The sequence below is a fragment of the Pecten maximus genome, chromosome 2, assembly GCF_902652985.1.
Source record: "Pecten maximus chromosome 2, xPecMax1.1, whole genome shotgun sequence".
Lineage (NCBI taxonomy): Eukaryota > Metazoa > Mollusca > Bivalvia > Pectinida > Pectinidae > Pecten > Pecten maximus.
In genome coordinates, this window is record NC_047016.1 from 39,363,368 (window position 1) to 39,377,283 (window position 13,916).

Sequence of the window (13,916 nt, forward strand, 5' to 3'; positions counted from 1 at the left end):
TTGTAACAAAAAAAATATCTTATAGAAATCACGCCAAAAAGATGAATGTTGAAGAGTTGAATACAATGATATGATAAAATAGTTAAATATGAAATGAACTGCTCTTTTTTTCCACTACGCATTTATTTCAAATCTTTCAAATTTTGAACTTGATTTATCAAAAAGTCTCGAACAAAATCAACCGTATTAACAAGGGAGGTCATTCTGATATAGACTTCAGGTAAAATATTTCGTAAAATTTACAAAGAAAGCATTGGAATGTCTGCAGCTATCTATTTGCTGGCGAGGGCTTCCGTACCGACGCCCTGATTTAAGTAGTACTTACTTGCTTTCCCTAAATCTTCCTTGTCGATAACCATTGAACGACGGCTCATAAACTTCGGCTACCTCCGCCAGGGTTCGGCCGAGGGGAGATAAACCCTGGCCTCATGCAGAGATAGGCCTTGTTTTCCGTGTCTATGGCCCACTGTTTATAGCCAATTAAGGCCAGTGCTTTGAAACAATTAACGGCGAAAACAACCTACATATTGATTAGGAAAATGTGAGACAAATTTCCCAGGCTATTGTCTTAAAACATTTACGTGAAACAAAGATAACAACGACAATTCGATCAGTTAAAAATTGTTGCACCTCTGTAAAGTTGAGTCATATGCTAGGCGTGGCTAACACGGGTTCCCACTGTAGTTTTGCAAGTTTCGTTATGCAAATATAATGTTACGTTATATTGAGAGCTGTTTTTTTCAAAATCAAAAAGCTTTTGGTCATAGATACAATTTTTAACATCAATGAGATAAAAAAACAAAAACAAAAAACAAAAAAAAACAAAAAAAAACCAATAATGTGAAATAATTGATAACTGGAAGGTAATCTTTATTACACAGACTACCCTCCACACAATCGTCGTTAACATGCTCGACTTTTCACCTTTCCGATCCTTTCCAGGACTCCTTATACCCAGATCAAATTGCCTAATTATTATATTTAATATTATATGTAAATTTTATGCTATTAATGACAAGGCGCAATTGGCATAGTCTGTGTTAGCTTTCGCTAGGCCCTTATGCAGTTCAACCAAGTTTGCGATACTTAACGAAAGCCTAATGAAACAATGGCAAACGTAATGTAAAGAGCAGCGACCAAAATATAGATATTAGAATTTCGGTTTTTCTCATTGTCATGGTAGAAGCCAGTATGACCCCTTTCTTGATTCTGAGGGACCCCATATGAGTCAAGCACGAACGACCTTAATTTGCTGATGTTTTTTTAGTTGTACTTTTTCAGTTTTACAACTTTCCTTTCATAAGCAGCGTACGCAGTGACACTATACCCAGAAACATGTGCTTGTATGTCCTATTGAACTTGCTGTAACCATGCGTCGCATCATGTTAGCATCTTTTCTGTGTGTACCTGTAATTATATTTATAGATGTGAAGGTTTTCCTGTCTTCGCTATTTTAGTTTGCTAATTAACTTCCGTTTCCAAACTGACTTGTATCAATCAAATGACCTTATAACTAATCTTCACAGTACCCTAATATTTTGACATTTCCTTAGACCTATTTCGAATCATTGTTCGCCACCTTTGATAAATTAAGACCTTCAGCATCACTGACGAGTCTTAGAAGGACAAAACAGCTGTATGATGTCTCTAACATCACTGACGAGTCTTAGAAGGACAAAACAGCTGTATGATGTCTCTAACATCACTGACGAGTCTTAGAAGGACAAAACAGCTGTATGATGTCTCTAACATCACTGACGAGTCTTAGAAGGACAAAACAGCTGTATGATGTCACTAACATCACTGACGAGTCTTAGAAGGACAAAACAGCTGTATGATGTCACTAACATCACTGACGAGTCTTAGAAGGACAAAACAGCTGTATGATGTCACTAACATCACTGACGAGTCTTAGAAGGACAAAACAGCTGTATGATGTCTCTAACATCACTGACGAGTCTTAGAAGGACAAAACAGCTGTATGATGCAGTATAATTCATTTTGGCTCTACTACATCGAACTCACAATTTGTTTTGAAAGTTGATCAAATCTTGTATATCTTTTGTACAGTCCTAAGAGGCTATGTCAGCCTACATATATCACGGGTCTTTTCCCATTTGAGCATATTTGATATACACAAGAAAAGCCTGAATGTTTCGAAACAAGGATTTCTTTAATTTTGCCAACGGCGATCTTAAGCTTACGTTTGACGTATATTAGTAGATACTACCTACGTTGTCTTGTTATCTAAGTGGTTTATTGGCGAATGCATTCCCGGAGAGAATTTATTTCAGCCTTTTCTACATTGCTGCCTCTCTCACGGTAAAATGCTATGATCTAATATTTAGTCAAATTTTGAATTTTACATTTCAGCAAACCTTGCGAGCTTTCGGGCCCTGTTTGTCCGCATGCCGCAGATGCACCTGTCTACGATTCCTGCAAAAACTATACGGAACTCCTCAGTTGAAGCATGCGCAGAACACTGTGTTAGGGAGGTGGAATTCGAGTGTATGTCATTCGACTTGGATAATACCATCGGAAGCTGTCGATTACAGAACCACACTCACGAAGAACCTTTCGTTACCCTTCAGGTGTCTACATTCGCCGACCATTATAGAAGTAAGTTACTATACAGACGTACTGTAGATGTTTTTTTTCTATGGTAGTTCAAAAGTCGTTGTCTGTTTCAATTGCATTGCTCAACAAATGCTGTCGCAAAAATTGAAAAGATGACATGCATGTGTGTCGAATTTATCTTAACAACCTATCTATAGGCCTCGCGTGATGTCATGTTGCTTGCATTCCTTCGCGAAGGCAAACGTTCATGTATTCGGATTGCTTGCGATGAAATCATCAACAAAAATCTATGTCTAATATGTTTTATTTTCCTTTCGAATAAATATTTATGGGACAACACCTCTAGAAATCAATAAAACATCATCTACATTACATCTACATTACATCTACAAGACAGATGACACAATGTGAAGCATCTAGAATAACCTTGTTTTGGAGAAGGCTTGTCTAAGTTACGATGACTTATGCCCAATCCAATTTGTACGATTGAACAAATAAGATATGTTTAAATCATTCTAGAATAAGTTTGTAATACGGATGTAGTAGAGTATTCATTTACTTAAGGACAATTGCGACATCACCCTACTCTAGGCGACAACAATACTTTTTGCTGATTGTTAAGTTGGCTTTTTATTTCAATTCTAAGGCCTTTTGCAGGAAAAATGTACAACGACTTCAGTGGCTGTTACAAGAAGTGTTAAATGCAGACAAGCAAAAAGAAGTTTAGAAAATAAAAAACGTTCTACAAAAACCCCAAAGCATTGAAGGCGAAATGGATCGATATAGCCCATTATAAAGAACAAGTTAGGAACCGTCACTGTGACATAAACACATGTTACCTCCGGGCACACCACCGTGGCCCATGTCTGCTATCATCGTACGTTTATAACGATGCCCGTCATTTTTTAAATATAGATTGAGATAATTTGAGAAATGATTTTCACTCCTAATTAGGTATTCTATATGATTGATTTATTTGTTTTTCAAATTATATTTCATCAATGAAATAACTTTGCTGATTGTGCCTTAGGAAAGTTAGAAGTATCATTAGAATCATTCTGTTTACCCATGCAGTATGCGCAGAGCTCAATCCACTGATTATATGTCGGGTTTTCTTGTTTGACTTTATTTGGGAATAACTGTGACACCACTCGGTTTTCTTGTTTGACCTTGTTTGGGAATAGCTGTGACGCAACTCGTTTTTTTTTTTTAGTAAAAAACGATATACTGTTGATTAATTATTTTTCTCGAAAATTCAGTGAAACTCATGATAAGTTAATTCACTATTGGTATTGAAATCTGAATCTAAATTAGATACAATTTAAATGATATTTTACTTACAACCTTAAGCGATATGCTACCAGCTTGTGATTAAAGGAAACATGTGTGTGACCAAGTGACCATGGCTTTACACTAAAATCGCAAAATAATTATCAAACAGAACATTCGACAATGGTTTTACAAAAAAAAAAAGAAATCGAGCAGAACATGCGACAATGGTTTTACAACAAAAACACAAAAAAGATTATCAAATAGAACATGCGACAATGCTTTTAAGTAAAATAGTCAATGAACATGAGCCCAGTGTCATTCATCTGTTTGGTATAACGTATTTTATTTATTATAAAGAACCAATGCTGCCTTAAGTATGACATATACTTTATATTGTAACTTGCCTTCTTAATCAAGATCAATGTCATTCGGTCTTTTTTATGAATCTTTTTTCTAATATAACTACTAGATGTTTATTTTTCTTTTATATTCTGAATAAATGTCATTGTCATTTGATCTGTGTAATAGCGTTTTTAGCAAAGAATCATTAGAACATGCGCTTGATATATATCCAGCGAATATAATCAGGTGCAATCTCAGTCTTAGCCATAATTTAACCTTGACATAAAACAGTTTAATGGTTAGTCTACCAAAACATCAACGGGAGGTGAGAAAACACTTTGTTATAAGACATTGCTTTACATATACCTCGTATATTATAATTAAGTTAATTGCCAATTAGAATAAAGTAAAAGCGGAAGGCGAGAGTTTGATTCAATATAACCATGCAGTAGATATATTTCAAGTTACATTCAATGTGTTTGCCCACACCTTTCCCGCCTCAGATCTATCTGTGAAATAATTCCCCAAGTCGTCAGGTCAAGTCAGCTGACTTTCTCTCACGCCGGCTGCTGCTAAACAGTCAATGACGTCATAGAGGATTTTTTCAATCGATATTTAACACTTTATACAGAACTATAAAAATCCCGAGCGATGAAATTGGCTTCACTGCCACGATGTGGGAGATCGTACTTAGTTGAGGATTACAATTATATACCTTACTTACTGTAAAAACTGTTCTTTTAGTGAGTTATTTTTTCGCTGTTTTCGAGGATACAATAAAACCACGAAGAATATATACAACGAAAAATAGAATTAACAGAGAAAACTATGGTCCGTTGTTTAATGATATATCCATTAAAGTAAAACCGCCAGATTTTATTTTGGACAATCGAAAAAGAGTGTCTATGACAGTTTCATCAGTCAGATATACATATATGAGTTTTCTTTCCAAAAAGTACTGTAATAAAATTGCAAACAAATAAAGTGATTTCAATATATTCCTCTAAAATTTAGTTTATTGCAAACCCACGAAAATTTGTATCGTCGAAAAATACCATATACAGTATACAGGACAGTTTATATCAACCCGAGTAATGTGCTGTCTGTCCAAACAGTAACTGGAAAAAACGAAAACACATGTAAACAAGGAAATGAGGAGCTTATCTAGGGAATGTTTTCCGATGTCAGTAAAATTTTTCTTTTGGCGAAACCCACATCGAAATTTTTTTTTCGGATTATTGCATTAACGGTAGTTACATTAGTTACATAACGATAAAACAAGTGTCTGTTAATGTTAGATTGATGTCAATTTTCGGCAGAAAAACATTTCCAGTGCCAGGATTTTAAAATATTTAAAATTTGAAATAAATTTGTTTTTATCAACAGTATAGCTACATCTAGACGGATATTCCTAGGTACCTTAGCAATTTTGCAAGTATCAAATGTCGACATATTCATAGGTCGCGTATTTGTCAATATAAACTCCAGAACTTAATTTAGAAATCTCCACACAACCTTCGTACATTCCTTTTAGACCCATTGCGCCAAATTGCAGCTTTAACACATTCACGATAACATGCAAACTACAACAAATATACAGCCTGCAACAACCCTTATCTCAACACATCCCGGTTGCGACACTCGTTACTTAGACAATCGGTGTCCCTCTTGTCTGGCCCACAGGGGTGTTCCTAAACGTCAGAGAACGGCTAGCAAGGTTTCTCCCTATCTTTTAGTGTCTCTCGAGATAATTACGTACTGACCAGCAAATGGCTTCTTTAAGATTAGATAATGACGTAAACACCAGGATGACCCAATTACACAAACTGTCTCTGACTTTGGAGTCAAGAAGCCGTTCATGGAAAAATGTGTTTGTCTACGACTACCTAAACCAAACTCATCATTATTTTTGATTTGATATCGAGTGTTAATGATCGCGGTAAATCCCTCTTCACCAGTGTGACGAGTTCAATACATCACAGTTGATAAATTCAGGTCATCGTAATCTAGGTTTTATGTATTTCTGGTAAGTAAGTGAGCGGGCGGAACATCCCATAATATCTTCTATGAGTCAGTGCTTCAAACATTGCTTATTTTTCACTAGGTCCTTTTATTGGCTATAGTGCTATATATGAATTTAGTGCGATAGTATTTTGGATGAACTAGTTTTATTTGAAGATAATCAGGAAATAACGAACGGTGCATGTTTAGAGATGTACAATAAGTTGCAAGACACAAACTATGTGTTACTTGTATCTCAGAAAGATATGCAAAATGCACACAACAAAAAACCAAGATGAAATATATCATGGGGTTCTTAAAATTATCGAAAAAATACTTAAAACTATTACAGACAAAGAATTGGAACAACCGCCAAAACGTTATCTTTGACTTATTATATTCAGTTGCAACACTAAGCAATCATGCCTTTTTAGAAATGGTTATACTAAAAAGACACTACATGACGCTATATACAATTAAAGGGATTTCGACTAAGTAAATAATCACACATTTGTATGATAAGTTTGAATATATTTTATTTTCATAAATGATTCAAGTTAAACAATAGGTGTTTTGGCGTTAAATCAACAATATATAAACCCCGATCTTTAAAGTTTCATGACATTCAATGTAAGTAGATATGCCCTTATCATTACATTAATTTGACAAGTGAACAATAGAAGAAAATGATGAGAGAAAGTACAAATAAAATTGAAGAAGCAGCGGAGTGAAAGTAATTAATCTCATGATAAAAAATACTACCTGAAATTTATTTCTGGACTACAATGATTATCTCTAATATAGCAATGTAGCTGTCCGTGCTGCATGCGTGATATAGTTTTAAAAATATCAAAGGTAAAGTCAAAATAAAATTAAGGATATACAATCATTTCAACAGAATGGCAATAGCCTTAAAGGAATAAGCAAAATATATACAAATACAAAATGGAATTTTAGTCCAAAGTTGATGCTACAAAGAACCCATGTTACTGCCAATTCAAACGATCATATCGGGATATCAGCAACTCTATACCACATGTGAGCTGTTAGGTACTTAACACGAGTTATTGACTACAATTGACTTAATGCTGACCAGGTTAGAGAATGGACGCCAACAAATCACATTTCTTTGGTTGTAAATCAGCCAGATAATTGTAAATTGTCCGTGGAGAGATCTCGTCGCGGCACGTTCGGGGTGATTGCCAGCACGCGTGGCCCTCACTTAGTCAACATACACGTGTATAGTCTTTCTCGCGACAGCTTTACGACTTTCACTGGTTATTTACATTATCTATATTGTCAATTTTTGAGTCTAAAATATTTCTATATAAACCATCATGAATATACCAAGTATTTTCAGTTTTGTATATTTTATTTTGCAGTAGATAGGTACTCCTGAATGCATTTATTTTTCCTGTTGTATGACTACTCCGTTCTTTGTAAAACATGTTATAACTAGTTTATATTCATTCTATATATGAGGCATCTTAGTAGAACATTTTAACATACCAATCACCCAAAGACAGTTGGCACACCACGAAACAAACATTTCTATAAGATGATATGAATATTTAAGGAATTGTTTTGTTGCCATGTTTATTTTTTACTATCTCAAAATGTTTCTATTTTGGCTTCTCGTCAAAATGGTTCTGTAAATGTCACAATACCATGTCTTTGTTAGAAATACTAGAACGTATCGCTTTAATATCAAATTAATCGAAATGTACTTATTACTCAAGCTATTATTCATGCATGTTACACATCATAGCATACGTTGTGGCAGCAGTATTCCAGAACTGTTTGGCCTTGCTGTTAATTTTCTCTTTGATGTTCTCAAACATTTTTTTGAATAATATCACGTTTCTAAATGATCTAGAAACACGAACATGATAATAAATTTGATAAGCTGTTTAATAACAAATACAACCGAAAACATTGAATTATTCAGACCAATATCAGACTACACGGCAACAAAAGATACAAAAAATCTCGCCATTTATCATAACAATGATATTAGGATCACAACACACACACGTCTGTGCCATCTGGATGTATCGAGTAAAAACAATATTCCTCGGTGTATGGAGTTTCATATATAAACTTACATCCATGATAGCGTGTTGAGGGGGTATCTCTTCGTCTCTCGTATGGACATTGGATAGGATATTTGGACGGAATGTTCTTTCGTTCCCAAGGGATATATGTATTGCAAGTTTTTTTATGGTCAGACTTCAGTGGAATTAAACTCCCTTGTGGAGGGTTTGGGTTCTCTATCGCTGTTCGTCACGCGTTTAGGTGTGAACAGGGAAAAGACGGCTCGTTTTTGTGCGTAATTCTACTTGTATGTGTAATAAATACTGTCCCACGTGACGCTGTATTGCTGTATCTCTGGATATATACTGTATCCATCTATGTAGTACATTGTATCTAATTCTGATGTTGTATTCCTGTATGTTATATCATTTTAATGCTGTGACGTTGTATTCCTGTATTAAATGTAATTTTAATGATGTGACGTTGTATTCCTGTATTTCATCTAATTTTTATTTGAATTATTGTATTTTATGTAATTTTAATGTTGAATTATTGTATTTTATGTAATTTTAATGTTGAATTATTGTATTTTATGTAGTTTTAATGTTGAATTATTGTATTTTTTGTAATTTTAATGTTGTGATGTTGTATTTTATGTAATTTTAATGTTGTGATGTTGTATTTTATGTAATTTTAATGTTGTGATGTTGTATTTTTGTATCATTTTATGTTATTTTGATGTTACGGCGTTGTATTCCTTCAACATTGTTGTATTTTTGTATTTGCAAGTTTCACTTTTGATTTAACTGTGTGGGAAAACATATTCTGTAGTAAAAACAAGTCCAATGAAATTTGACGATGTATGCCCAATGAATTTGCAAACATACAATTGTAACATTGATGATGTGTTGCATTTAATAAAACAAAATCTCCATGGACCATATACCCTAAAAGGTTTAATATTACATACCCTTTACATACATCAGCCGTTTACTTTACATATCACAAGGCCAGAAGATTCATCTTGCTCTTCCTACGTACGATGTTAACATGTCCCGAATGACTCAATATTCAGGGGATTGTCTCCAATACCTCCAACTGCTTATATGTCGGCATGTTCAGGTTTTGTTTTAATAATGCGTTAAGGCTGTTCTTATCGGAAATACACGAAATATGGATCTGATCATTCAAGAAATGCAGTAAACATTACAACCCATATTTGGTAACCAATTAGTTTAAGAGAAACCCATGTTGCATAAAATTGCATTAATGATATACAGGGGAATGTCACGATTGATTCTGTTTCGATAAAATGGTGAGAACGTGATATACATATAGAATATCTACCAAAAAGCGAAATAAGGCAATTCAACATCAAAAATCCTTCTTTTTTTATACTATGTATTCAATTTTATTGCTTTCATTTCAGCGGCCTATGAAAAGCTTTTCAATCGAATACCAAATCATGTGGTGACTTTTGAACATAAACGGAAAATTCCGGATCTCACAATAGAAGAATGTGCTCGTCGATGTATATTAGAAGTGAACTTCCGGTGCCAAGGTTTCGATTACGAGGTTCGACAAAGGAACTGTTGGCTCTCTGACCTCACACCTAAAGATTCCGGGGGTGTGGTCGTCCTTCCAGGGACTGACTTCTATGAGCGAATTTCAAGTACGTATACAATTTATATGTCAATGATGTAAAATGGTTTACATTAATTAACTTATTTATTTATTTTGAGTCATCGGGTTGCACATTAGTGACCTGGGTTCGATGCTACGATCTGGCATGAAAGAGTATTGGGGTCACCTGCCCGACTCCCACAATAAATCTCCTCTTGGGCTTCTGTCCGTATCATTAAATAAAAAAAACTTATGTCTTCATATTTCTGTTTTCCAGATGGCCCAATGGAAAAGTTTGTGAATTTTGGTTATGGAACTTTACAGCAGATTGAGGGAATACAAGTTTATAACAAAATTATACTTGGTGTGACATTGGACGCTTGTGCACAGTTGTGTTTGGCAGAAACTTCCTTCCGGTGTTACAGTTTTGACTATATCTTTAATGACGATTCATGTCACATGAGCCAATATATAGCAGCAAACGTTCACGGGATTAGTACGTCCTTCTCAGAAGATTTCAAAGCGATGCATTTTGAACTCAAAGGTAAGATTAATTGTATAATTCACAGCTGGAATAATTAATGATGATTTAGTAAAACACTTTTTTACATAAAGTAGCCGGTACATCAACACCTTCATCATTCAAACTTCAGGAACGCATTCGTTCTCTTCTTGTAAGAACTTTCGTTTCCAAGAGAGATATAAGTATATATAAAGGTTGTGAAACATACAATCAAGGCCAAGATTAGATAAGGACAAAATGCTGAGAATGGCTGGATTCTGGTTGGCAGCATCTTTGTTGAATATGGTTTTCAACAAGGTATTGGAGTATAAGAGGAACGACTTTTTCCTGGCTGGCATGTCTCCATGCAAAATGGATTTCAAAAAATAAACTATAGTAGTAACTTTTGATTGATCACTTCGATCGAATATACCCTTAATATATCAAAAAAAGTCAGTTGATCACGTTGATCTATTCAAAGTAGGTATATCTTACAACTAAGCTGTGTAATAAGCGTGAAAGATGTACTTTTTGTAATGTCGAATGCTTCATGCCATATGTGATAGCTATGGCGTTCCATAGATTTCTGTCAAAAACTTGCTACACAAGGTTTTGAAAGATGAAGGTTGAAAAAAATGTCATGGTCGATATCATGATTGTCAAATACAGTGAATACTATTTACTTGTATGTTATACGTGTTTGATGCCTGGTTACATATCTGATGGTTTCGCTGTCATTACGCAGTTCTCATTTGAGAACGTGACATTTACCATTTTTCTACCTGCAACCCGACCACATGATCTCATTCTCCTTGTACTTATTTCATTGTACAGTGTATATAGGAAAACTTTGTGTGTTAATAATGATTACCAATTCGTACCCGAAATCGGATTGTTGATTTCAATAAAGTAAATAAATGCACTTTCGTTGATAAAGTTTATATTTATATATGTTACAGTGTGGCAGTTTTCATTGATAATATTGATATTCATTCTGTATGTTTTTAAGGTTGTAGTAGGAATAGCATTGTGAATAAAACATAAATCCATTCTGCGTTGTTACCTAAAAATACTCATCTGCAGATAATTATAGACCATTTCATCCCTAGAATTGTAAGTGCCCTTTTGAACTCAGGCGTTGAATATTTTACCGAAAAGAGTATCCCTTGGCTACAGAACCATCATGAATAATTTGTCAATACACTGTAAAATAGACCATATTGTTCAATCGACGCTATGGTAGAACTCCTTAATTAAATGGTCAACGTGGGTATCGAGAAGAAAATAAGGAGAGTTACCAATCTTTTACAGAGGTTCTGAGCACTTTGCTGCCAAAATAGATTCTTATGACATTGCTGCTGATTACGATTCTCATCAAACACATGCCAAATACCGAATATTTTCTACTTGATGATTTTTGTTTTCATGTTTTTTTTATTCAACTGTTCAAATGTTCTATTAAATCAGTATATATAACCAGAGTAAACTAATATATGGCCTCTGATGCTGCTTGGGCCGGTAAGCATATAGTCCAGAGATAAAGTCTTATTACAATCATTTCTTTCCAAATCACTGGGCATTTGACAAGGCACGTCAGATGTCTAATGAAAGGTGTCACAAACGAATACCTTTAGGCCACGCTCTCCTGGTGCTAATTGAACTGATTATAATACTCATTAACGCGATGTATGGTCATCAAACGTCATTACAGGGATGAACTGACCGTAATAGACACTGCATTACGGACATTTGTTCAACGTCACCATGGAAAAGAGACAATATTGAACGTCTTCTGGATTTGAAATCGTATGTTTACGATTATACGGATCCTGGTGTAGTGATAAATCAGGCGTAGTGCTTAATGAATTACACCGTCTGTCCTCTGACGAACCTATAACATCAATTACATAGCCTGTCTTGATCATTGGTCCCCGTATATCACCTCTCGACATCTGTCCCTTCAAACTTGCAGATTAAATTTGCGTCCTTGACTAGCCTACTTGTCGTTTATATAAAAAAGGATATGGTCAGTGCTCGAAGAAAAAACCTATAAACACATATTTTGTTTTGACCTTGAAATGCAAATGGCGGCTGTGGATGATATTACACAAATATGGCATAAAGGCAGGCATTTCCGCCATTAGAAATGCTCCTATATCATACTTTTAAGACATCTGATTATAGTAAGAATGGCCTTTTTCAGAAATATATATATTTTACCCCAAACTCAACGGATGAACATTTCCCCCTAAAAACAGTCTTCCTGCCATGTCTAGAGTTATCTATATTATCTAATATGAGCATTTTTGACGTTTGAAATACCTTCTTATATGCCATAATTGTGTGATATTATTCACAACCGCCATTTGCATTTCAAGGTCTTAATAAAATCAGTGTTAATACATATAATAAAGTCCAATCTAGTCAAACCAATGCTCCTATCATGTGCTTTAGACCCTTGTGAGCAACACGACATGGCTGTTTTGCACAATAAATGTGATACAAATGAGTTAATTATGTCCCCCTGAAACATGCATTTTTCTCATTAAGACGATAATATACTGTATATCTGGATAGTTTACATAACTTACATACCAATGTAAAAATGTTCGCGTGGTATTTATTTTCGTGCTATATTTGATTTCCGCGAAGTTAAATCCTCGCGGATATTACCAATTCTACAGTACTTTTAGTCGATACAAGTGTAGAAATTAATCTTTTCTCGGGTTTAGTTCAAATCTGATTTGATATATATTTACGTATACCAAACTTGGAAAGATAGTAATTTATCACGTGATTAACGTCCAATTTAGTCATATGAAACGAATTTCAGATTAAATTTGGACGTAATAATTGACAGAATAATAAACTCAAAATGAAGTGGTAGGTCCCGTTTTTATATCATTTTATTCATTTAAGTACAAAAAATATGCATGGAAATGAAAGTCGTGTAAAATAAGGATTTCGTTTATTTTCATAAGAAATGAAAACTTTTACATCCTTAAGACCTTTTCCCGTATGTAAAGTCCTTTTTGCGTCATATCGCAATAACCAGGATCGTGTGATAACGGTTCAGCCGAGTATTTTAATGTATAAAGACTACATTCACAGAGACTAAGTGAATGAATCCATTAATTGCCTGTGCGACCTTTTGGTAGTTAAAGGATTGAATACATTTATATCTTACGCCAGTTCTTTATTTCCCTGTTTAACACCGTTCTAAAAGAATAATGAGAACAGAAGAGTCAGTCTCGTGTAGGTGACATAATTAGAAGCGGAATACAGGAGAAACATTATTTCCCTCACACGATCTACAACAAAAATAATAAATCTCGTGAAAAAGTAATACAATGTACCCCTAATAGGGAAAATAAAATATTTAATCCTACAAAAGTTGATAACTCGAAATACTAAAAATAATAGTATAAATATATAAAATATATGAAAAAAATAGTGTTACGGACGTGTAAGATTTAATTATGTTACCCGTACAGACTGCAGAGAAAAATGGATGTGAAGTTAGTGAAAGTAAATATTTATAAATGAAAACCTAATTGTCATAATA

The 13,916-nt window shown here is 34.4% G+C and overlaps 1 protein-coding gene across 1 annotated transcript in view; it reads left to right on the top strand.

The window, feature by feature from the left end:
* The window catches only part of LOC117322042, a 63,133-nt gene that overhangs the window by 33,050 nt on the left and 16,167 nt on the right, over positions 1-13,916 (top strand). Inside the window, exons 2-4 of the mRNA XM_033876764.1 lie at positions 2,374-2,619; positions 9,656-9,898; positions 10,127-10,393. Of these exons, the coding sequence (XP_033732655.1) occupies positions 2,374-2,619; positions 9,656-9,898; positions 10,127-10,393 (756 nt within the window). The remainder of the gene's footprint in view (positions 1-2,373; positions 2,620-9,655; positions 9,899-10,126; positions 10,394-13,916) is intronic.